Source organism: Electrona antarctica (assembly GCF_951216825.1).
Source record: "Electrona antarctica genome assembly, chromosome: 22".
NCBI lineage: Eukaryota > Metazoa > Chordata > Actinopteri > Myctophiformes > Myctophidae > Electrona > Electrona antarctica.
Genome location: NC_136805.1, coordinates 4,670,163 through 4,697,100, shown reverse-complemented (window position 1 = coordinate 4,697,100; position 26,938 = coordinate 4,670,163). Strand labels below are relative to the sequence as shown.

The window sequence follows — 26,938 nt, the reverse complement described above, 5'->3', positions numbered from 1 at the left end:
TCCATTGAATTTGAAGGAGACTTTGAAGGAGACCAGGGGTAGGCTGACTCACATTATATATATACTGTATTATAATTATAAATAACAGCTGCATGACATAATTAGGTGCATGATATATTGTGAATGGTTAATAATAACTGTCTGTGACAGTCATATTTAGAGCTACTTTTTAGTAATAGTATAGGCCATACAAAGTGGATTTAAAACCCAAGAAAGCCATCACACACATGCACACATTATGCTGTGTGTGTGTGTAGTCTACCTTATCCTGTGGTTTCATTCAAGTGACTGCAGGGTTCATAGTCTACCTCATCCTGTGGTTTCATTAAAGTCATTAACATTAATATTTAACATACTGACCTCTGCTAACCATCATACAACTATATAATGTCATAAAGAGATTCATCCAACGTGATTATTACATTTTAGGACATTGTGTTTGTGTAAAAAGTACAGTTACAGTACAAGTGTAAAAACATAATTCGTTGCTGTCGGGAGGAAACCACCTAACTCCAATTTTGAGGTTTTTTATTTGTATTATTTGTATTATTTATTTTTTCTTTACGTCTGTGTGTTGTTTAGAAAATATTGAACCAATAAGTAGTAAAAAGCGCATTGGACAAAACTCTTAACTCCATTGGACCCTCAAACTGTCTGCTAAAGCAGCTAACTCCACCACCTCTCCCCGTCTCACGCAAGTAATTGACAAAAGTTACAATACCAACTTTGATGAGGCAGTAATGCTTTGTTTTCAAAATCTAAGGTTTTCCTAATTTCCTGATAATAAATGCAGATTTTTCATTTCCTGAAAAATGAACACTTAGTGGTCAGTTAGGTGGTTTCTTCATGACAGCAGGGATATACACTATATAATCCTGATATTATTGTTGGCATTAGTACTATTACTGATAATTATTATTACATATACATTATTATATTGAAAAGTGATAGCAGACAATGGAAACTAAATATTGTGTATAACTTTAGTAATTTTTGATTATTGACAATAGGCAGTAATTTATCCATAACATGACAACATCATCATCATCATCATCATCATCATGTCTAACTACGTGGTTTCAGAGTCACACTGACCTTCCATGGTAACATCTTCAGAGTCTCATCAGTGTCAATGAATGGAAAGAGTGTCTCAGTGAAGGTGTGTGTGAAGGTGTGGATGTGTGTGTTGGTATCAGGATCAGAGAAGGACAGAGTTCCTTTGTTCCAGTCCAGCTGGACTCTGATCTTCTTGGGGTTCTGCTTCAATGAGAGAGCAGTGCCTGACACTGAGGAGGAGGAGAATGCTCTGTATTTACCTTCATAGAACTCTATGGCCCAATGTTTACCCCCTCCGTCTCCTTTCCTCTGGAAAGACTCTGCTAACACACCCAGTGCCCATGATGTATTGTCTACAACCTCAACCTCCCAGCTGTGAGTCCCAGAGTTAAAGCCCTCAGAACCCATGACACGGCACCAGTAGTCAAACCTCTCTGGATTGTCAGGAAGCTGCTGTACATCTCCATAACTCACACTGGTCAGATCATCAGACAGGGTGAGGTTTGGATGGGCAGTGTTGGGGTCCAGAATGACAGGAGTGTAGGAGACAATGTCCTTCATCTTGTCCCAGACTCTGAAGGCCAGGTTTCCCAGGTGTTTGGCCTCGTCTATCAGTGCTCCTCCTGAGACCGGCTGTGGGTCCTGCAGTGCAGTGAGCTGGACTCTTTCCACTGTGGTCTTGTAGTTCTGCAGGAATGAGACGTGTTCGGCTCTCAGCTCCTCCTCGATGGCTCTGATGGTGTCTGAAATGGTTGATATGTCTCTGTTCAGACCCTCAATCTTCTCCTTCATCATCTGACTCTTCTGCTGCTCTTCCTCCCTCAGTGCAGTGATCCTGGCCTCCTCTTCATCATGTAGAAACTGATGCATCTTCTTAAACTGTTCCTTCATCTGCGTCTCGGTGTGCCGGGCCCGGACCTTAATGTGTTCTGCCGTTTGGTCGTAGTTAGTTTTAACTTTATTAAAAACCTTCAGTTTCTTCTGTAAAGGCTTCAGCGATTTCTGGACTTCCTCCTTGTGTTCTGGTGCAGCTTCATCGATGGGTCTGAAAATGTGGTTGCCGTGTCTTTTAGAATCTCGACACACGGCGTGTTTTTTAGAATCTCGACACACAACACACGCTGGCTGTTGACATTCCAGACAGAACAGTTTGAGTTTCTCATCAGCGTGCACACTGCAGAGAACCCCAGACCCTGTTGAAGCTCTCTGATGTCTCTCCTGTACGAAGGCCTCACACAGGTTCTTCAGAGCCAGGTTATGAGGTAGATCTATTGAATGTCTCTTCCTACAAACGGGACATGCCTTTGTTTCCGTCTTTCTCCACCATTCCTGCAGACAGGCTTTACAGAAGCTGTGGCTACACGACAGGAGAACAGGATCTTTAAAGATGTCACAACACACGGGACAGGAATAATCCTCTTCTGGGCGAGATGCGTTGGAAGCCATTTTGTGTCAGAGCTTAGCTACAAATGCCCGAGACAGGAAATGCAGTCAGTGGTGGTAACACTCCTTCTTTTAGAATTATATTCTAATGAAATGTACTTGCACTGTGAAAGTGGTTGTTGTTAAAGTCCATTCAGCTGATAGAGCCAGCAGGTAGTTCCAGTGGTCTGGGTCAGTGTTCAGGTAGTTCCAGTGGTCTGGGTCAGTGTTCCCTCCTCTAGCTGTGGATGGAAAGACAGTCTGTTCTCTCTCACTGGAAGTTGTGTTTGTTCTGAAGGTGAATCTTATCGTCTCGGATCAGACTGGCAAGAGGTGGAGCTTTGACACACTATAGGCATGTAACAAAGTTCACTCTCTCTCTCTCTCATGCAGGCACGTGCGCACACGCATGCTGCACACACACACACACACACACACACACACACACACACACACACACACACACACAGTCACACACTGAATGTAATGTCGCATATGGAGATGTAAGGGTTTGATGAGGTCAGATCAACATATTGGCTATACAGTGTATCGTCACAAGGCGTGACTGACGGACGCCTCGTTCAGGTGTTCATAGTAAACTGCGACCTACGGTTGAAAACATTATGGTTTTTTATTGTCTCAGACTGAACTTTGTACTTGTACTACTTGACTGTACTTTTGAAGTAATTTACAATGTAGGTTAAAACATGAACTCTTTCACACACTGACAACAGAGACAGTCCTGCTCAGCAGGGGCACTCAGGGTTGATATGATATGATATGATATAGTACTTTATAGTCAGTTCACACTGAAATGTGTCTTGCGACCCAGCAGCCAAGTATGCAGAACACATATACACACATTTGACATAACACAAAGAACAAGACAATTTACATACATAAAGACATGAAGACAAGAGCAATATCCACCGCTTAGATTATCCTGTGGCTACTACGACTCCTGATTAAGCCTCAAGGTCGACTAGTGGACTTAAGGACCTCTTTAGTCTGACCTTATTGTATGCTGGTACACCATATCTCCTTCCTGAAGGTAGCAACCTATATTCTCCATACAACACATGCTTAGTATTAGAGGTGATATTCCTTGCTAACCAATAGGATGCTGTTATCATACGTGGATGATCATTATATTCTGTACAGTGGTTTTCAAAGTTGCACACAAATGAGCAAACTACTCTAGGCTAGCTATAGAATTTGACCCTGTATAGAGAGTATGCGTGTGACATCATCATCAAACCAGGAAGTTCTGCAGGAATGCCTACTGAGTGGCAAAACACTACTTTCTGGCCTTGACAGCCCCTACATCCAAACAGAAAAGTCCTATCTGATTGCATTAAACAACATTAAACAATGTTAAACTCACTTTGCATGTTCCTTTGCCACTCGATGTGCCATTCACTTTAAGCATGCGCATACCCTCTATAGGGAAATGTTCGTGCACAAAGTACGTTTTGTATTGTTGTATATTTAATGTGTGGTTGTCTCAAGGAGAGACCAGTGTTCCTCAGCACTGGTAGACAACACTAACGTCCCATGTTGCTGTCCGCAAGAAACCACCTTTTGAGTTTTTATTTCTTTATTTATCTTTGCCATTGAACACCCTTTACGTCTGTGTTGGTTAAAATAATCACACCCGTGTGAAGTGAGGGGGCGCTAATATATTAAAGTCTAACTCATGTTGATTAGGTGATGTAATGGTGATGATAAAACAAACGGTGCCAACACAAGCATCAAACGTCAATAACAATAAAGAGACAATATGACGTAAATGACACATTATGACGTAAATCTTCCCTTCATTGTCAATGTGTTTACAAAAGACAAGCATTAAACCTGTCTAACGGTCCGGACCTGGTAATCCAGCCTGGCAGCGTGTCGCGGGTTCGAGTCCCGATGCTGATGACCTTTGCTGCGTGTCGCCCCCCCCATCTCACTCCCCGTTTCCTGTCAACCTACTGTCAGTCAATAAAGGCAAAACAAATATATATATATATATATATATATATATCTTTAAAAATATATTTAATACTTATATATATAAGTATTAAAAAGCACTTCGACAAAAACCTCATAACTCCACTTGAGCTCAATGTTTGTTTGTTTTTCATTTCCATAATAATGAAGATTTAGGAGTTGGGTGGTTTCTTCCAGACAGCAGAGATATCATTAATCTACCAGAGTGAGTGGGAAAAAACATTTTTTTAATATATATATATATATATATATATAATATATATATATATATACACACACACACACACACACACACACACACTTTCACTCAGAGGGGGCGTGTGCGTGGGGGTCCGCTTACCAAAAAAAGAGAGATGGGGTCAGATCTACAAGCTCACACCGCGTCGCCAAAGGAACGCGTTGTGAGCTTGCAGATCTGCTCACTTTGGTGGTGGCCCTACTACACTACAGTACGGTGTCCCCTTGAGGACAAAACAGCCCCGCTTCGCTTCCCCTCCATCCATCCAACCCTAGGAGAGGGTCTCCCACACACACACACAGCCTGAGCCTGGGCTGCCTGTCGGTTCCTTCCAGCAGCCATGGAGGGGGTGACGGTAGGGCAGGTATTTGACGCCGAATGCATCCTCAACAAACGGCCGAGGAAGGTAAGAAACGGCCCCCTTTTTTATAGACACTACCGGCTGCTCTCTCCGTTTTTCCCACTGCTGTTTTAACGTGCTTTCTGTGTCGGTGCTGCTGTGTTTGTGTCTCTCTCTTCTCTCTCCCTGCAGGGCAAGTTTGAGTATCTGGTGAAGTGGAGAGGGTGGTCGTCCAAGTAAGTGGTGGGCTTTTTTTTTTTTTACCACGCTAGCATGTCTGCGCTAGGCTAGCCGCCGACTCGGAGCGGCTTTGACGTTTTGTTTAAGATAAAATAAACGATAACGAGATAAAAAATAAAAACCCACACATTGTTTTTGGTCGGGAAAAGCGCCGAGGCGACTCACGTCGACACTACCGCCGCTCGAGGAAACGTCATTCCCCTCGAAAAATAGACGTCATTGTTGTCGGAGAGCGTAACGCCGAGACGCAAACAATGACAACAACAAGGGGCACCCCCCCCCACCACCGCCCCCGCCCCCCATATCAATTTATAATAAGGACAATTTATTACAGTCCCGTTATGTGCAGGATGGTGTCTGTCTTTCGCTTCAATGCCGACAAGCTGCACAGCTTGTAGCCTTGCAGACTGTGTTGTTCTGTTCTTATCGGCTAGCGACGCCGCAGTGGGTGACAATAATGCTTTTATTTGGCTCTGCTCTGTCTCAGGCTGCAGCCAAAGCAATACAAGCCACTGATGCTGCTTGCTTTAAAACCAGTGGTTCTCAGAGAGACCTCCCAATTAAGGGTCCTTGTTGGGGGGTTCCAGGGGCCTTATTATTGATAGTTACTTGGCAACCAAATCACAGTATTATTTGTACGTCTCTAAATGTTATGATGAATTGAACAAGGTGGACCCTCTTGTGAACAAGTGTAGTGCTTTATGCTGTCGTCCACTCACAGTTGACAGTTTTTTGTATTGAGTTGGGCTTGAAATGTACTGTAATTCTGCAAACTGTTAATACGTACTCCAATCAAAGTACACTGTCAGAGTTAAATTATCACAGTGAGGATTTCAGTGAGGATGTAGTTTTAGGGTCTCAGTTTAATCGTAGTAATATCAAGAAAAGATAATTAATGGGGACCTAATCTTTAATGCTTTAATCAAACTGGGGGTCCTTGAAATTGGATAAAAAAAGTGAACTAAACATTTCTATGTGCAAAACATTTGTCTTTGTAAAGTATAACTAACCTGGTTTTGCTTGCATTTGATTTCTTGGCACAGTTGTAATGCTTTGTAAAAAAAACACTGCTGTGACACAGTTTTGAAAAGTGCAACACATTCTAGCCACTAAATACCAGCTGCTGAGTTGATTGCAAGCCGAGGCTTGCATCATCATAACAGTGCAAAGTACCAGAGATGGACACAATTAGATCAGAGCCAGTCATTATCTCCATGGAGACTAGGATGTTAACAATGATAGCAAAACAATTTTCCCTTGTGGATAATAAAGACATCGAATCTAATGATACACAGGCTCCTAAATATGAGTCCAATGTTGCTTTCAAACAAGTCTTATGTTTAGTCTGGTGTTACCCAAAGAGGCTTTTCCACTTGATTTGGTTATTAGGCTACCGGTATAGTTTAGTTTGCATAATATAATGTCTTATTATACAGTACTTGATTATTGCTTTGACCACATGTTGTGTCCTGATGCAGTAATAGTTGTGTAATAATAAAACTTTATTTATATAGCACCTTTCAAAATTGCATTACAGAAGTGCTTTACATAAACAAACAGCAAGATAAGCAGAAGAACATTTAAATAAACAGCAAAGTATAATAAGCAGCAGGGAAAAAAACAACTAAAATACAAATAGAGATTGGCAGTGAAGGCTAATCGATAAAAGTGTGTTTTCAAAAGAGATTTAAAGGAGGACACTGATTCAGAGCGCTTGATCTCTGAGGGCAGTGTGTTCCAAAGAGTAGGTGCTCTGGTGCTGAAAGCCCCATCTCCTTTACAGCGGGAGACCAACGGCGAGCATCGCTTGAATTTCACCCACTATCGCCGGGTGACGTCGCCCAAAAGATGAATTATTTGTATCTTTTCGGCCGACGTTCCTCCGCCCACTTTTCGACCATCGCCTGCTATCGCCGGTAGTCGCTGGGTCCCATTGACAAATAATGCACTTCTGGAAAATTCGTCTGGCTGTCGCCCGCTGTTAAAACATACTGTTAGACTTTAGCCTACAAGCTTGGGGATCTAGAAGCTCTTTAGTTGAAGATCTCAGGCAGCGAGTTGGGACATAGGGGGAGATTAGATCGGTGATGTAGGGTGGAGACCATGAAGATCTCAGGCAGAGAGTTGGGACATAGGGGGAGATTAGATCGGCGATGTAGGGTGGAGACCATGAAGATCTCAGGCAGAGAGTTGGGACATAGGGGGAGATTAGATCGGCGATGTAGGGTGGAGACCATGAAGATATCAGGCAGAGAGTTGGGTCATAGGGGGAGATTAGATCGGCGATGTAGGGTGGAGACCATGAAGATCTCAGGCAGAGAGTTGGGTCATAGGGGGAGATTAGATCGGCGATGTAGGGTGGAGACCATGAAGATCTCAGGCAGAGAGTTGGGTCATAGGGGGAGATTAGATCGGCGATGTAGGGTGGAGCGAGACCAGACCTGGCCTTGTATATATGGTGTACTGTAGTATATACTGTGTTTGCTGTGTTGTTGCCACATAATGTGATCTACCTAACAGCATAGTATTGTAGGCACATAATTGTGTGTGGAAAAAAAAACTATTTATCAGTTTTGTAGTTGCAATTCTGTGTAATTAAGTATAGCCCCAATATGTTTCCCTATTTAACCTTGTAGTGTAACCTAGCTTCTTTAGAACAAAATATTGTAGGCTGCTTAGAAAAATACAAGATTCAAAAGGTCCGTCACTCATATTGATTGATTTAGCACTTTATTGAAAATGAATTAAAAAGGATAAATGCACAAGAAAGCCTGAAGGCTTGTTTCCGTTGTGGTCCTCCTACATGTTGTGAAATGTACTATTTAATATTGCACTAAGCTGTCTTGCAGATCTACAAGCTCGTAGCGCGGCACCGAGGGCTGTGCTACGAGCTTGTAGATCTGCTATTTTTTTTAAATCGTGAAAATGTGGAGCAAATCTTTGAATGTGTAAAAGGTTGAGCACCACTGACATAGAAACACAGGGTTTTCAGAAAACTGTCAGGATTTAGAAGGCATTTGTAGAATCATCCTCTAAATGGGTTAATTCATATTGTACTAAGCTGTCTTGCTAATCTTGCTATCAAGAAGCTATTGGAAGCTATTTACTTGAACCCCAACGTCCAGATACTTTGGGCAATGTTAGTCAAAAATAGCCTTATCTACAAGCTCACAACATGTCACTTTGTGAGCTTGTAGATAGGCTATGTTTTGGTACAGACATTTCTTGTAAAGATTTGTTGTAGTATAACAGTAGTTACAACTCAGGTCTGTTTGACTTTAGGTGAACAGGATTGTGTTCAGTTCAGTAATATTGTATCTAAGGAGTCTGCTGACAGAAGCACAGCCTATATGCATAGTTTGATAAATAAATAATCAGCGTTTATCTTTTTTTTATGTATACAGTATATTATTAAATTCTATTCTTTACATATCATTGAATTCATGCAAAAACAAATATCACATGATAACTAATCTGGTAAATCACTATTTTGAAAAATAAATGTTTTCTTCTTTTCTTTTTTGTTTAATAATCAAATGGTTTTATTAGCTTTTGGACCACTAACTGACACATTTATTACCCCCAAAAGGGCATGAAATATGCTTGAATTCAGGCCTTGGGAAAAAACTGAAAAATCAGCTTCAAGTTCATTTTCACGTCGCACCTTACAGGCGTAAAAGAGTGGGTTCAGAAGAAGAGTAAAGTTAGTTTATGTGAAAGAGTGGGCGAAATTATTTTCCATATTATTCCATATTATTTCCCATGAACTGCAGTTAAAACATAACATAAGCAATCATAAGAAAAATAAACTTGTTTGCGCAAGAGACAAACTTGGCAGCAGATATCACCATATGGATGAAATGTGTGGGGAATGGACTAGATTCACATTCGTCATATATAAGTGACCTTGTGTGTCATTAGTGGTTGCTGTAACCCAGCTTTAAAAGGATCCCCATGGCCCATGGGCTAACATTTATGTATGATGCATTACAGCGGATTGGAAGTATGCAGCTTTTGTGAAATTAATATAATTGTGTGGTGGTTTCAGGCACAACAGCTGGGAGCCAGAAGAGAATATTTTAGACCCCAGGTTACTGGCGGCATTCCACAAAAGGTGTGTATCTGGCTGGCTGTGTTGGTTGTACTGTCCGAGGTTATATATGGCATGATAGACTACTGCCCCTTGGCTCACTTTGAAATGCCTTTGCTGAGTCGCTTGTGTTGTCTAATGCATACTTTCTTAATTGTTTAATTGTTGTGTTTTTTTGGGGGGCGTGTGTATGTGTACTGTTATCTGTTCTCAAGTTAAATGAAATTACTGTACACGCACGCACACACACGCACACACGCAAGATGAGCACGCAGCAAACAATGACAATGTCGCCTTTGTAGTTCTCTGTAGGTTTGATTTCACTTTTTTTGTGTGTGTTCCAGAGAACAAGAGAGGGAGTTATTGTTCCAGAAGAAGGGGAAAAGACCGAGAGGACGGCCGCGGAAAATTCTGGTAATCCTGTCCCTCCTTCAAGCTGATCCTTTGCACACTAACACTGGCAGGCTGTCCACAGTCCCAGTTTGCTTCTTTTAATGCACTTGTTCTCAACCTCGGGTCCCCCACCCTCCCAGGTCTGTAACTGTGGTTTTTTTTTGAGTGGTGCACTCCTATAGACAGCTATGTGTGTGGCTGGGTCCCTGGGTCTGTCCCTGTGTCCCTGGGTCTGTCCCTGTGTCTCTGGCTGTGTCCGAGCACGATAATAGCATTTGTTCACCACCAAGTGTCACTGTTGCACAGCCTAACATACAGAAACACACAGGCCAGGGAGGAGGGCTTGTACAGTACAGTACAGTACAGTACAGTACAGTACAGTACAGTACAGTACAGTACAGTACAGTACAGTACAGTACAGTACAGTACAGTACAGCACCACTCACTTCAGACTGGTCTGATTTTGTTTGTTTTTTATAAGATAAGGCTTTTTCTGCCTTTTTATTGATGGAGAGAGATGGGATTGTGGGGGGAGACACACCGCAAAGTTTGTCGGGATCGGGACTCGAACCCGCAACACACTCGTCATGCTGGATTACCAGCCAAGGTGCCTGGACCGCTAATATAAGCCGGCCCAGGCCTGGACCCCATGTTCTGAACCATTGTTTAAAAGCTTAGCAGCAGTCAAACAAACACACGTGATCATTTTGTGTGACTGCTGCTATGCGCTGTTAAAGGAAGCTTCTAAACGTATTCTGTGAGTGCAGAATCTGCAGATGTTCCTTTTTTTTTTTAACCCATTCTGGGCGGGAACCCCTTTTGGTGTTTTAAGCATTATGTTATACTTTAGCTATTGAAAAATAGCAGATCTACGAGCAATTTTTTTTTTAAGCGTGAAAATTTCAGAGCGAACGTTTTAACTCAAATCTTTGCTTCCGCGGGGTCACTGGAACAACATATTTTCAGATGGGGGTCAGCATCCAATTACATATAACCTTTGGGGTCCTTGACATGAAATAGTTTGAGAACCACTGATATAGAAACATAGGGTTTTTCAGAAAACTGTCAGGATTTAGAAGACATTTATAGAATCGTCCTCCTCGGGTCTAAATGGGTTAAATTCCGCACCTTAAGAGATAAGAATGTGCACCCGTTCTGAATCCAAGTCTTGTGAGTTGTTGAGCGTTGCCAATCCTTTGTTCCAAGCGGCCTGTCTGTCAGCAACTTGGCATCCAAACACACGGAATGGACACTGTGAAAAAGGACCTATTGCACTTGGCGTGTCGGTCGGACGGAGCGCTCAGAAACACCTGTTTCTCTCAGCCCGGGCCTCGTCACGCCTGGCCAGACGATGAGGAACCTCCGCCCCGTCTGGTGACATCTGAATTCAATGAGCGCAGGCTAAATGTGGATGGGGGGAAATGGAGCAGAAGACACGCGCACACATCCCGTACTTACTTATAGGCTTGGTGCCGGATCAAAAGTTCATGTAAGCAAAGTAAATCAAAGTAAATCAAGTCGGCGCACCGGGAAAAAAAATAGTCTTGTTTTGCAGATATTTATTATTTATTTATTATTTACTGATTCTCCAAATGCCTTCTAAATCAGAACTTCTCAGAGTTCTGAGAGAAATTTATATATTTTATATTTGGCCATGGAACCCCATCTGAAAATGTTTTTAGTTTGTATATCTGCTTTTCTTTTTTTTCTTTTTTTAAATAGCAAAACAACTCTAAAATGCCCCCGATGCTTTTTCTGGGTTAAAAGTAATGTTTTGAGCCACCAGGCTGTTCGTGATGAGTAGCAACAATTAAAAGCTTAATTGTAAACGTATGTACCACAGTGACTATATAGTGGAAACAATTCAGGGAAATAAATAAATATCTGCATTGTAGACCCAAGGCAAAGGGCCTTCATATTGGGACACAGCGATACGATTTGTTTATAATTATTATTACTAGCCCTTACCCGTGATATTGCCCCCCCCCCTTGTGGCCGTGTGGGGTACTTGTTACTGGGCTAGATCGATGCGATAGGCCATCGACTACAGTATATAACCGGATGTATCCTTGCCCTGGGTGCGTTTTCGCATTTTTAATTCACTAATAAATACATTATTCATGTATGACAGACAGTCAGACATTGACTGAATTATAGTATGATGATTATAGCATGATGATGATTATCTTTTAAAGCTGTGGGGCATAGATACAGTAAAGGTTTGTTTGCGCCCGGTCTCGCCGCTACGATAGCCCATATATATTGAATTTAGATTTCACATCGGCAGGGTGGAGATCTCTGGTCATTGTGAGAGACAGGTTTACCATAAGACCTATTTGGACGGGATTAGTTTGTCAAAAGTAGTTTGGGTATTACGCCCGTTTCTCTCTCAGGGGCAATTCACACTATGGTCCCGGGTTCGGACTCGGGACCACTTGTCTGATGTTGTGGTAATGTGAATGATGCGTACCGTTCCTGGGAGCGGATCTCCCAAACGTCCCCGAGACCGCATGGGGGGCGGGTCTCTGGACCGTTGAAGTGTATTCAGATACGGATCGTTCCAATGTGAATGCATGCGTACCTAAAGAAGGAAGTGGACTGTTTTTTTTTTAGAACGTGACATGATCTCTAGTCGACGAGCCAAGCGTCAACAAAAAAAAAACACAGACGCTGCACGAAGCGTAACACCAGCTCATTTCTCAACGCCGCCCGTCGCCGATCTACAAGCTCACAACGCGTGGAACGGGGGTCTATTACATATAATTTTTTGGGGTCCTTGACATGAAAAAGGTTGAGCAGCAATGACATAGAAACATAGGTTTTTTCAGAAAACTGTCAGGATTTAGAAGACATTTGTAGAATCGTTCCCAGGTCAAAATGGGTTAAATAGAATTTTAAAAAGACAATGGAGCTCGCATTGGGCTGCAACGTTGGCCCAAAGTTATATGTAATGGATGACTTCACCAGATCCACATTGGAGCCACATCTTTCCCATGTGGGGCTGGAGATCCTCACGTCATCATTCATAACGCATACATCTGGACACTAGAAAGCCAGTCCAACCTCTGTAATATAATACTGTATTAGGGAGAATTTACTGTGATTCCAGTTCCATCTGAAAGGGTACATGAAATTATGTCCTACGACCTTCGTCATTTAGTGATTATTATTATTATTATATCTTTAAAATGCTAATCTCTCCATTTCACGCCAACATTGTAAATTATTGGTTTTCAGTGAGCATATTTGAAAAATAAATATTATGAATATGTGAGTACTTGAGTGAACAATGAACATGTATGATGTCAATTCAATATTAAAGATATTCACAAGTCAGTCAGTACAGTTTATAGGCCATGTACCGTAAATAAAAAGTAGGATTTCTAAATGGTGGCCATGACCAAATAACCATGAATCTAAGCCGGTGTCAACAGGGTTTTAACCATATACTAACCAATACGCAAAATCCTAATAGATTAAATAGTCGATCACAAGCTTGGAGATGTGCTAAAGTTTACGAAAATGTGCCCAAAATGGAGATGCCATTTTAAAATGTTGTTGACTTGCTGTGCTTTTAATTTCTTCACACTCTTGACTGTCTGTCTGTCTGTCTGTCTGTCTGTCTGTCTGTCTGTAATCCAGTGGTTCCCAAAGTGGGGTCCGGGGACCCCTAGGGGTCCTTGAGAGAGTTCCAGGGGGTCCCCAGCTAAATGATAATTAGGAACCAAATGGACCCTTATACTGTAGGTCTGTAAATTGGAGTGTGTACAAATTTGTATACTCTCAGCGTTAAATTAACTTTGATTTTACAATATACATTGGGGTCCCAGAGATAGAAAGACCATTAAATGGGGGACCGTAGCCTAATTCAGGTCAAACCTGGGGGTCCTTGAAATGAAATTGGTTGAGAATCCCTACTAGAGGTGTAAACATCTTCTTTTATCCTTGTCCTTGGCATATAATGGGGGTCTGCAGGCTAATGAGTGTCAATTTGGGGGTTCTTGACATGATAAAGTTTGAGAACCACTGCTGTAATCCATCTAATCAAATGTTTTCCTTTTTTTTTTTGTGTTTCGGTTTCTCAAAAAACCAAAAACAGGAACCTGTCCCGGCCGCTTCAAAAGACAGCCGGACCTCCTCGTCGTCCTCGGGCCTCTCCTCCTCCGCGTCCTCCTCTTCCTCGGAGGAGGATGAAGAAGAAGAAGAAGAGCACGGGAAGAAGGCCAAGGCGGTCCCCCGCGTCGTCCGCGAGCTGCACCCGGGGCCCCAGAAGAGGCCCCAGATCCTGCTGGCCAAGCCCGACGCCGTCCCCAAGAAGCGCGGCCGGAAGCCCCTCCACCCGGACGTCAGGGCGCTCCGGCAGGCCAAGGGCCGGCCGCCGGCTCCGCCCACTCCCCCTGCTCCTCCTCCCCCTCCTCCGCCACCGCCGCCGCCACGCCACCACCACCAGGTAGCGCCGCAGCTGTCCATCATTCCAGCCATTCGCTTTTTCCAGTTTAAGTGCCAGGGACGTTAAGACGAGCAAAAATATATATATATTTTTTTATATATATTTTTTTTAATCCATGTTTTTGAAAATTCCTCTAATCTGGTGATCAGGTTATGACATGCACATTACATGCACAATAGAATTACATTTTCTTTCTTTTATTTATAATGGGAAAAGTGGCACCCAGGACCAAAACTGGTGTCCACCCCCTGGCACCCAAATAATTAAAGGGACACCCCTTTTGCAACCAGATCTTATTATAATGATGTTTGGGAGACAAGAAACACTCTCCTGGGGTTTTTATGTGGGTAATTAGGGATAGACTATTAATTGATTTCTTTATGGATTGTTTGGATTAACTGTTGCACCCCTCCCCCCCTGCCACCAGAGCCTCCGAGCCCACCGGGACGCCCCCAGAGAGGACCTCCGCTCCGGGGTGAAGAAGCCCCTCCAGCCCGCTAGCTTCACCTACACAGGCCTGAGCCGAGCAGCCAGAGAGCAGACAGGCTCCCCGGTAACGATCTTCTCTTTCATCTTCCTACCCGTTACATCTAGCCCTGGCTCAGGAGGTAGAGCAGGTCGTCTAATGATCCCTGGGTCTGGGTGGCCTTGGCTCAGGAGGTAGAGCAGGTCGTCTAATGATCCCTGGGTCTGGGCGGCCTTGGCTCAGGAGGTAGAGCAGGTCGTCTAATGATCCCTGGGTCTGGGCGGCCTTGGCTCAGGAGGTAGAGCAGGTCGTCTAATGATCCCTGGGTCTGGGCGGCCTTGGCTCAGGAGGTAGAGCAGGTCGTCCAATGATCCCTGGGTCTGGGCGGCCTTGGCTCAGGAGGTAGAGCAGGTCGTCTAATGATCCCTGGGTCTGGGCGGCCTTGGCTCAGGAGGTAGAGCAGGTCGTCTAATGATCCCTGGGTCTGGGCGGCCTTGGCTCAGGAGGTAGAGCAGGTCGTCCAATGATCCCTGGGTCTGGGCGGCCTTGGCTCAGGAGGTAGAGCAGGTCGTCTAATGATCCCTGGGTCTGGGCGGCCTTGGCTCAGGAGGTAGAGCAGGTCGTCTAATGATCCCTGGGTCTGGGCGGCCTTGGCTCAGGAGGTAGAGCAGGTCGTCTAATGATCCCTGTGTCTGGGCGGCCTTGGCTCAGGAGGTAGAGCAGGTCGTCTAATGATCCCTGGGTCTGGGCGGCCTTGGCTCAGGAGGTAGAGCAGGTCGTCTAATGATCCCTGGGTCTGGGCGGCCTTGGCTCAGGAGGTAGAGCAGGTCGTCTAATGATCCCTGGGTCTGGGCGGCCTTGGCTCAGGAGGTAGAGCAGGTCGTCTAATGATCCCTGGGTCTGGGCGGCCGTGGCTCAGGAGGTAGAGCAGGTCGTCTAATGATCCCTGGGTCTGGGCGGCCTTGGCTCAGGAGGTAGAGCAGGTCGTCTAATGATCCGTGGGTCGGCCGTTCGAATCCCGGCTCCTCCTCCTGTCCACGTGTGGAAGTGTCCTTGGGCAACACACTGAACCCTACATTGCCTCCAATTAGTTGGTCGGTGTGAGCTCGCCAGAGTCGCCACCATTGGTGTGTGAATGTGGGAAGTGAGGACGCTGGCGTCGACTGTTCGCCGCTTCACCTCCCAATGTATGAATGAATGAACCATTGTAAAGTGCTTTGAGTAGGCACGTAGGGCATAGAAAAGCGCTATAAAAAATCTATTCCTTAGCAGGTTAATTCTTATTTGACTTGTTTTTCCTAATAACCTTGTCCTTTTCCTATGTTCCCTCCCCTGGCCCCAACGCATGTAAAGCATCTTTGAGTACCATGAAAAGCGCTATATAAGTCCCAGATATTATTATTATTTCATTAGATTATTGATCGAATATACCGATTTGGTTCGATTAACCGTTGCACCCTGCTACTCCCAGGGTGTGCACGCTTATCCGACATGTGTTGCGTAGTGCTTGCGCTTAGGGTTAGGTAAGGGTCTGGGGTATGGTGTCTGTGTACTGACTGTCGGACTGTTAGTATGTCAGAACTAAAGCCTGTACCCCTCCTCTACTCCCCCAGGGCTCTGGGTTAGGGTTTGGGGGTAGGGTGTTGGTATGTCAGAACTAAAGCCTGTACCCCTCCTCTACTCCCCCAGGGCTCTGGGTTAGGGTTTGGGGGTAGGGTGTTGGTATGTCAGAACTAAAGCCTGTACCCCTCCTCTACTCCCCCAGGGTTAGGGTTAGGTAGGGTCTGGGGTATGGTGTCTGTGTACTGACTGTCGGACTGTTTGTATGTCAGAACTAAAGCCTGTACCCCTCCTCTACTCCCCCAGGGTTAGGGTTAGGTAGGGTCTGGGGTATGGTGTCGGTGTACTGACTGTCGGACTGTTGGTATGTCAGAACTAAAGCCTGTACCCCTCCTCTACTCCCCCAGGGCTCTGGGTTAGCGTTAGGTTAGGGTTTGGGGTAGGGTGTTGGTATGTCAGAACTAAAGCCTGTACCCCTCCTCTACTCCCCCAGGGCTCTGGGTTAGCGTTAGGTTAGGGTTTGGGGGTAGGGTAGAACTAAAGCCTGTACCCCTCCTCTACTCCCCAGGGCTCTGGGTTAGGGTTTGGGGGTAGGGTAGAACTAAAGCCTGTACCCCTCCTCTACTCCCCCAGGGCTCTGGGTTAGGTTTAGGTTAGCGTTTGGGGGTAGGGTAGAACTAAAGCCTGTACCCCTCCTCTACTCCCCCAGGGCTCTGGGTTAGGGTTTGGGGGTAGGGTAGAACTAAAGCCTGTACCCCTCCTCTACTCCCCCAGGGCTCTGGGTTAGGGTTTGGGGGTAGGGTAGAACTAAAGCCTGTACCCCTCCTCTACTCCCCCAGGGCTCTGGGGTAGGGTTTGGGGGTAGGGTAGAACTAAAGCCTGTACCCCTCCTCTACTCCCCAGGGCTCTGGGTTAGCGTTAGGGTTTGGGGGTAGGGTAGAACTAAAGCCTGTACCCCTCCTCTACTCCCCAGGGCTCTGGGTTAGGGTTTGGGGGTAGGGTAGAACTAAAGCCTGTACCCCTCCTCTACTCCCCCAGGGCTCTGCCGGCTCCTTCTCCCAGAGCGGCGCCTCCTCCAAGCCCAGCTCGCTCAACTGCATGTGGGGCAACCGCTCCGTGACGGGCTCCTCCTCTTCGTCCTCCAACCCCTCCTCCTCCTCCTCCTCCCACAACAAGGCCAGCCCCTCCTCGCACGGCAAGACGTCCATGTCCGACCTCAAGCGCTCCCTGTCGGACACAGGAGGAGGAGGAGGAGTCCGAGGAGGCGAGGCAGGGGTGAAGATGTCGCAGTCGGCTCGACAAGCGGTGTCGGGCTCGTCGGCCACCCACCACGGGTCCAAACTGGCCGCGGGTGGCGGTGGCGGCGGCTTCGGGCCCGGCGTGTCCACGCCGGGCGGTCCGTCCCAGCGCTCCTCGACAGGTGAGGAAAATAATCGTGGTGGAATTGGAGCATGGCTCTCTTTGCCTTCTATGTTCTGACTGACCCCCACTGTTTCCCCAAAACGCTGGGTCGGGAGGACCCATTTGTGGGTCGCCGTACACATTGTTATGGGTCCCCTTTTTTTTGTTTTCCTAAATTTTAATTATTCTTTTTTTTTCAAAACATTTTCAAAAAACAGACAATTTTCGGAAAGATTTGAGGCACATTTTAACGATTCGCGCTATGAGCTTGTAGATCTGCTATTTTTCAATAGCTAAATTATAACATAATGTTTAAAACACCAAAAGGGGTTCCCGCCCAAAATGGGTTAACTACTTCCGGGCCCCTTCCCTACTTCCTTCACAGGTGTTACAATGATACTAATTAACCCATTTTGACCTGAGATCAGATTCTAAAAATATCTTCTACATCCTGACAGTTTTCTGAAAAAGCTATGTTTCTATGTCAGTCGTTCTTCGATTATTAAAAAATAGCAGACCTACAAGCTCATAGCGCGCCACTCGGTGGCGCGCTATGAGCTTTCGTTAGTATCGTTAGTATCGTTCGTTAGTATCGTTAGTATATGAGCTTTCGTTAGTATCGTTAGTATCGGTGATAACACCTGTGACGGAAGTTGGGGAAGGGGCCCCGAGTTATTTTCCAAAATGTCGTGTTGTTTTTGGCAGCAAATTTTAGTTTTTGTCATAGTCTCTTGAATAGTTTTCATCTAGTTTTAGTCACATTTTAGTCACCTGGAATGTCTTAGTGTTAAGTCTAGTTTTTGTCGACTAAATGTCATGCCATTTTAGTCGACTAAATCTACAGTTGATTTAGTTGACTAAAATGCATTTTGGCGGGCCTTGATGCCGTCGTAATGGCTGATTTTACACCGGCTTACACCGGCGCTGCGACGCGTTGTGCACTTGTAGATCAGCTATTTTCAGACTTATACTGGATCTCTTGTCCACTAGTCCCTTAACATTTTAGTCTAGTTTTAATTTGACGAAATTGTCAGTATATTTAGTCTTAGTTTTTAGTCATCATAGCTTAGTTTCCATTTAGTTTCCATTTAGTTTTCGTCAGTGAAAAAAATGTAGTTGACATTTTTCGTCTTAGATTTAGTCGACGAAAACATCACTAACCGATGCAGAATTCCCCGCCGCAGGTCAGAGGAGACAGGAGGGTCCGGGGGTGGCGTCCGGCCACGGCCACCACGCCCCTCAGAGCCCGGCGGCGGGCCGGGAGCGCCCCAGCCAGGCGCTCAGCCTCCGAGCGCTCAACCTGCAGAGCGTCGGCAAGGCGGCGTCCGGCAACAACGGTCTCCAAGGGAACGGCGCGGCAGGGGGCGGCGCCATGGCGGCGGTAAGACCCTATCTTACGTAATTATTATTACATGATTGGCCGATCACAGTTATTTGGGATGTTTGAGTCTTTTTTTTGCATAACTGTCTGAAATGAATCCTTACCATTCAACTCTATATTATCAATTCATCTGTTGTGACTGTACATTTGCTAAATTGCGGATCTACAAGCTCACAACCCATTCTCATGCGACATGTTGTGAGTTTGTAGATCTAGTGTAAAAGTATTACATATATGGCTTGTTTTGGTCATAGTATATTATTTATTTGGATTATTGGTACCGGTCATATTGTCATATTTTCCTTGTGCAATTTGTCTTACAAAGCCTAAAAGCCAAATGGAAATGTAATTCTTATTTAGACCAAAATGATTTGTATGACAGTTAATTGGGGCCGCCCTAGTGTAGTGGTTAGTGCATATGCCTTTCATGCGTAAGGTTGTGGGTTCGAACCCTGCCTGGGGTTGACGTCGGCATGAATGGCATGTGGTCGCAACGGGTTCCTAACGCCAAATCGAATGGGTTCAGATCTGAGCCAAGTCTCCTGAGGAGGCGCGTCTGAACCATGTCCTGGACGGAGTATCAGAATGGATCAAACTAACAATATAATAAAATGGTGCATTTATATAGTGCCTTTATCCAAGGCGCTTTACATAGGTTGTGCATTACATTCACACACTGATGCTGGGAACCTCACGGTTCCCATCCGGCCACTCTACCCCTGAGCCACCGCCGCCCCATGTCCTTTTGCTTAAATTGTAATTTGACGTTCAGAAGCATCTTCCCCGATGGCCTCGGATAGTTCACGAAAGCAAAGGTTTTAAGCCTCAATCTGCATTTTGTTTTCAACTGGTTGTCTGCATTTCACAACATCACGAAGTTAGAACACACTAGCGCCTGAACATCATAATTCCATATATTGTGCTAATTAAGAAACACAGCACAAGTGTGGAGGAATCCTTTCCCACTGCTTCACAAATCACACGTTGTAGTAGATGTAGTGATTTGTAAATCGGCTATTTTCAGCGACTATTGCACGTCGTAGAGCGAAATGAACAGAAACCTCACTAGTCTAGAGCCCTGAGGCACTCCGCTAACCCCTGTGACGGTGACAACCCTAGGCGAGGTCGAGCAGCTTGCGGAGCGCCGGAAGCCAACCGGGGAAAGGTGGGAGCGGGAGCGGCAAGGACACTCGCTCCACGGCGGCGGGCCAGCGCGCCGCAACGATGTCGCCCGAGGATGAGAGGGGGAAGGGAGGGATGACGGTAGGACTACATTACATTTCATGTGTTATTTACCGAGCTATCATTATTCTTTTCTTTTTTCTTTTTTTTAAGCCCACGATTTTGCAACAGTATTGTTTTTGGAAGCAAATTTTGAATAGTTTTCATTTAGTTTCAGTCACATTTTAGTCACCTGGAATGTTTTAGTGTTAGTCTAGTTTACTCAACTAAATATAAGATTTCAGTCTACTAAATCTACAGTTGATTTAGTCGACTAAAATGTATTCAGATGGGCCTTGATGCTGTCGTAATGACTGTTTTTACACTTGCTGAAAATAGCAGATCTACAATAGCACGGCTATTTTCAGCATGCAACTAATTGTAAAATGACTTATAGTGGATCTCTTGTCCACTAGTCCCTCCCTAACATTTTAGTCTAGTTTTTATTTGTTGACGAAATTGTCAGTATATTTAGTCTTAGTTTCCATTTAGTTTTCGTCAGTGGAAAAAGGTATTCGACGAATGTTTTTCGTCTTAGTTTTAGTCGACGAAATCAACATTGTTTTACAACCCATTTTTTCAATCGGTGTCAATTATCTAATGTAATCCTGGGTGCTACACTTCCTCTGCCAACCTGGGGGGGGCTGACCTCATGCTTCCTTCTATGCATGAGGAGTCCAAGCCGCTTCTTTTCACCTGACAGGGGAGAGTTTACCCGGCCGGGCGTAGCGCGTGGATGTAACACGTTATTCCAACCAGTTCCTTTCCCCTCCATCAGGTGCCCCGGCTGGCCAGAGGGAGGTAGTTTAGAGACCAGGATTACTGCATGTTTTTTTGTGAGCGATTATTCTATTCCATCCATTGCTTTTTTGATTCATCAATATAGTCGATTAAGCGCTTGAGCGTTCTTTTGGTTTTGGTTCATTTTTTGTTTTACCATTTGCCTATAATGACATGGACAATTTAAAGTAGGGATTGATTACTAATCGATTATTTTATTAACTTGTCTATCATCGATACATTTTTTTATCATTTAACTTGTGTGAAATGTTTTGAAGAACCACCGTAATCGATTAGTTTGATCGACACGAATCGTTTCACAATTTTATTTGAACGTTTCTGAAATTTTCTTTGGGAGCGTTTTGCCTATAATAATAATGACGTGCCTCCCCAAAACCCCCCCGTTGCACCGTTGTATTAGCGGCAGTGGCTCAGGGGTAGAGTTACCGGATGAGAACCACAAGGTTCCCAGTTCGAACCCTGTGGGCTCCCCCAGAGTTAGTGTCGAAGTGTCCTTGAGCAAGACACTGAACCCCTAATTGCTCCTGATGTGCTGATTGGTGCCTTGCATGGTTTCCTCCACCATCGGTGTATGAATGTGTGTGTGAATGGGTGAATGTAATGCACAATCTATGTAAAGCACTTTGGATAACCCATTCTGAGCGGGAACCCCTTTTGGTGTTAGCATTATGTTATGCTTTAGCTATTGAAAAATAGCAGATCTACAAGCTCATAGCGCGCCACTCGGTGGCGCGCTATGAGCTTGTAGATCTGCTATTTTTTTTTTAAATCGAAGAACGACTGACATAGAAACATAGCTTTTTCAGAAAACTGATCTCAGGTCAAAATGGGTTAAAGGCTCTATATATATATGCACCATTTCCCATGTATTACCCTGCCAGTTCTCTTGTTGCACCCCTGCCCTCAGGTAAGAGACTTCGGTCTCTAAAGTGCGACACCTCCCGCTTTAAGAACAGCACTTATCCCCAGGCTGTTCGCCTCCTGAATGCTGACCCTCTTTTCACTCGCACTTTACAGCGTCAAGCTGCTTCGTAAGAACGATGAACTGCGAGGAATTGCTATTTATTTACCATGAATTGTAACGTTTTGCATTCTTCTTATTTATTTGTCTCTCTCATATGATGTTTGTACTTTTGTATCTTTTTCTACTGTTTGAATATGTGATGTGAATCTGTGTCTAATTCTATGTCTGTTTTAGTGCACTGAAACAAATTCCAATCAACTCTATTGACATGGCAATAAAGTATTGAATGTTGAATCTTCTTAGATGCTGGAGAGAGAGCGGGACGGCGTCCGGGAGAGGAAACAACACAACAACACCAACAACAACAGCGAGCGTCCGCCGGGGGCGTCGTCCCAGAAGAGGAGCGGCAACGTCAACGAGATGAGCGCCGGCGACACGGACGAGACCAGCAGCAACAGCAGCAGCGAATCGGAGCGCGGCGTCTCGGCCTCGCCCCTGTACGCCGCCGCCAGCAACAATGGCGGCGCCGTCGGCGTCGTCAACAACAACAGCAGCGGCGGTGTCGGCGGCGGCCGCTCGGGTCTGAGCATGGCCATGTCCATGGAGACGACCGCCGTGGACCTGGACGAGGGCGAGGAGACGGACTGGCGCCCGGCGAGGGCGCTCCTGGAGCACGTGTTTGTCACCGACGTCACCGCCAACTTTGTGACGGTGACGGTGAAGGAGTCGCCCACCAGCGACGGTTTCTTCAGCTCGGCGCGCAACCACTGAGGGACGCGAGCGGCGCGCGCGCACACACACACCCACACACACACACACACACACACACACGTCTGTGGCTTCACACCTGGACCTCATGCCACTGGAGTCTCTCTTTCACACACACACTCACACTCACACACATACACACACACACACACACACACACACACACACACACACACACACACACACACACACACACACACACACACACACCGGTAACTGGACGGTCCATGCAGAGTGAGGTGCTTGTACAGGTAACTGCCAAAGATACAGGAAATGCTTTGTCGGCAACACGTGAGTGACGAATACAAGTTGCTGTGTCCCAATTCCACACGGTCTACTAACTAATAGTTTTTTAGGGTACATGTATGTATTTATGTGTGTTTTACACTCCAAAAACAACAACATGGTCATGGCGAGCTTAGTGGGCTTTGATCTCTTGAGAAAGCCACACTTATGCTATTGACACTTTTCTTTATTTTGTGTTCCTCCCCAAAAAGTGGCACACGCTAGCTCAGCCGTACGATTAGCCTTCTCCCCAAACCTTTTAGCTCCAGATCCAAAAGAGGAATTGAGGGGGGTTTAATATTTAGAAATGAACAGATTAATCGCCCAGGACGAAGTTCTTTGTCCTTTCTATTAGTAACGCCCGACGCTCAGGACGAAGTATTGTCCTAAAGACGAAGTTTATTGATACGAGAACAGATCGCCTGGCTGTATAGCCCAGGCGCGCCTGCTGGGCTCTCCTCGGTGACGCGCAAGACTGAGACGTCATCAAAAAACTCCCTCCTCTGTTTAGCTGATGAAAACGAAAATCTTAAAACGCTCATAAATCGCGATCTAAATCATCCCGTCTTTTTCTGAAAAAAGATCCTGTGTTAGACGGCGCTCCGCGGTCCAGTCGCTAGTCTCGATAGATTTATTCTTGTCTCCCGTTGTTGTCGATCGATTCTAAAGTGCTGTGGCTATTGTTAGCTGCTACACAACATCATGAACTTCCGGCCGGTCCGTCCGGAAAAGGCGTCCGTGTTTATAAATCGACTGGGCGCATGAATGTAATGGATTAAATAGTTCCGGGCAATTAAAGTGTTAAAAACGAAATCTAGAAAACGAAAAACTTAAGGGCTATTTACTCCTTTATTTTAGGTCCAAATGGGTTTCAGATCCACTGTTTGGAAATCACTGAAGCTTCGTTAAACTTTAAGTCATTTAGACCTGAGGACGATTCTACAAATGCCTTCCAAATCCTGCCAATTTTCTGAAAAACCTATGATTCTGTCAGTGGTGCTCAACTTTTTTTCATGTCAAGGACCCCCAGAATTATCTGTAATTGGCCACCGACCCCCATCTGAAAATATGTTGTTCCAGGCAGGGACCCTCCCAGAAGCAAAGATCTGAGTTAAAAAAACGTTCGCTCTGAATTTCTGAAAGAATATATATTCCAAATGCGCTAGATTTTTCTAAAACAGCAGATCTACAAGCTTGTAGCTATGAGCTTGTCGATCTGCTATTTTTCAACAGCTAAAGCATAACATGCTGCTTAAAACAGAATGGGTTTAAAGTGTTTGTTTGGACTGTGGAGACAACCCAGTGACTCGAGAGTGTTGGTGAAGGGATGAAGTCATCCGTTTTTTATATATGGAAACACAGCGAGGTCGAGGCCACGCTGTTTTCTCCAGGAACGACCTGTTCCCTTCTAGTTTGTAAAGCAAACCTTTTAAAGTCTGAGCTACGACGTGCTAAACAACGGTACTACACACCAAGCAATGGAATCAGTTGGAACATTTTAAAATAAAAAAATTAGCAAAATGTTAGAAAAAGTAGACCTAAAAGAGTCCAAACCTTTTTCTACCAGTGAACGCCACACGCAGAACCCATTTTAGACCTGAGACCAGATTCTACAAAATATCTTCTAAATCCTGACAGTTTCTGAGAAACCTACGTTTCTTTGTCAGCGGTTCTCAAACTCGTTCATGTCAAGGACCCCAAAAATTATGTGTTTGTCCACCGACCCCCCTCCCAAAATATTTTGTCCCAGAATTTGTCCCAAATTTGCTGTGAAGGAATAATATGCCCACATTTTCATTTTTTTTCAAAAATGCCACGCTCTGAGCTTGTAGATCTGCTATTTTCCAACAGCTAAAGTATAAAATTATGGTTAAAAGTGGTTAAAAGCTATAAAGTGACACGGATGCGTTCCAGTCCAAATTTAGACCCGAGGACGATTCTACAAATGTCTTCTAAATCCTGACGGTTTTCTCGAAAAACCCCATGTTTCTGTCAGTCGTTCTCATACATTTTCATGTCAAGGACCCCCAAGAATTATCTGTAATTGGCCGCCGACCCCCCATCTGAAAATATGTTGTTCCAGGGACCCCCCCCCAGAAGCACATCATTGAGTTAAAAAGGTTCGCTCTGAAAGAATATATATATTCAAAGATTTGCGCCACATTTTTACGATTTTTCAAAAATAGCAGATCTACGAGCTTGTAGATCTGCTATTTTTCAATAGCTAAAGTATAACAAGAATGCTTAAAACACCAAAAAGGGTTCCCGCCCAGAATGGGTTTTTAATGGCATAAAAGAACACACACATGCACGCACACACACACACACACACGCCCATAAATATGGTATTGGCAGCATATAAGACAGTGTGTTTTTATGACGTTGGCAGTCGTGTGCATGTCGTGCAACAGTATGCATGCTGCCAGGAGGCCACACAATTACTTTTATTAAGATATATAATATTTAACTTGGAATTCTTTTAACCCATTTTGACCTGAGATCAGATTCTAAAAATGTCTTCTACATCCTGACAGTTTTCTGAAAAAGCTATGTTTCTATGTCAGTGGTTCTTTGATTTTTCAAAAATAGCAGACCTACAAGCTCGTAGCGCGCCACTCGGTGGCGCGCTATGATTTTTCAAAAATAGCAGATCTACAAGCTCGTAGCGCACCACTCGGGGGGGGCGCTATGAGCTTGTAGATCTGCTATTTTTCAATAGCTAAATCATGACATAATGTTTACAATACCAAATGGGGTTCCCACCCAAAATGGGTTAAACTTAATTTTTTTGTGTTCTTTTTTTTTTAGGCTCCCCCATGTATTTTCTATCTCCACAAAGACCCATTTTCGAACAATCAGACTTTCTCAATTTATATGGGATGTTATGTAAATTATATGTAAAAACGCTTCGTCCGATTTGTTCCTCCGATTTACGCCGCCCTACTTTGTTTGTATAATCCCTCCTCAGTATTCAGTTTCGATCTACGTTTCGATTTTGTTTGCAATGTCCGCCATTGTTCCTTGCTCGCACTGCCACTCGCATAGTCTCAGTCGGACTTCCACGGCCTTGCTAATTGGTGGTAGGTGACACACTACCATTAATTTTGTTAGTAACCGCCAAAGTGGTATACTGGAAAGATACGTATAGTATAGTATATATGTATTAGTATATATATATATATACTAGTATGGCACTGGGACACAGCAAAAGATGTATTGAAATGCAGGGTTCAGGGTTTCAAACTGCTTCGTTGTACCCGGTCAGCACAATAACCTAATCTGTTTGTTGTTTTAGGAAAGCATCCTCTCGGTCAGCACATCACACATTCATAAACACTGACATTTCAACCTGATGTCCGTAGGCGAAAACTGTCCTAAAATTGTTCAAACGTAAAGCTTTTAGATCTGCTTTTTTTTTTGTCATTCTCCGTGTATGATAAGGTATACATACAGGGCTTGGACTGGTTTTAACTGAACAGGCAAAAAGTAACACTAAAATGATTTGATTTACATGCAATAGTGACGGAGCTAAACGCACACATGAACATTTTATGTCCCATTTTGAACACGGCGCTTTTCTCTCTCTCTCTTTTTTCTTTTTGGTCAACAAACATACCCAGAATTGGTTCCTCTGGTTCACCAGAGGTTCAGGGCTTCTTCTCAAGCAGAGTAATCTAGTGGCGACACGCTTTGATCTCGCCGCAAAGCGGGGTGCTATAGGTGCTATAGTTCCAAACATTGGAACTATCCCATTGAGATAGAATGAGCACTTCCGCATTCCATTGTTACAATGTGAGTCAACGCTAGTGTCGCCACTCTCTTAACTAGATGACTCTGTTCTCTAGACCCTTCTTGCCCCCTAGTGGC

General features: G+C 44.6%; 2 protein-coding genes across 2 annotated transcripts; one reads left to right on the top strand and one right to left on the bottom strand.

Moving 5' to 3' along the window:
• Positions 1–1,046: 1,046 nt before the first annotated feature.
• Positions 1,047–2,594, bottom strand: LOC306915261 (nuclear factor 7, brain-like). The gene has a single exon (XM_079492553.1). The coding sequence runs from the start codon at positions 2,500–2,502 to the stop codon at positions 1,066–1,068; it is 1,437 nt and encodes a 478-aa protein (XP_079348679.1). The 5' UTR covers positions 2,503–2,594; the 3' UTR covers positions 1,047–1,065.
• Positions 2,595–4,982: 2,388 nt separating this feature from the next.
• On the top strand, positions 4,983–25,191 carry LOC306915908 (chromobox protein homolog 2-like). Its single transcript, XM_079493578.1, has 10 exons — positions 4,983–5,117; positions 5,244–5,287; positions 9,340–9,405; positions 9,726–9,795; positions 13,874–14,224; positions 14,652–14,777; positions 17,289–17,670; positions 18,836–19,032; positions 20,152–20,295; positions 22,322–25,191. The coding sequence occupies exons 1-10, from the start codon at positions 5,052–5,054 to the stop codon at positions 22,787–22,789; spliced, it is 1,914 nt and encodes a 637-aa protein (XP_079349704.1). The 5' UTR covers positions 4,983–5,051; the 3' UTR covers positions 22,790–25,191.
• The last annotated feature ends 1,747 nt before the right edge of the window (positions 25,192–26,938 follow it).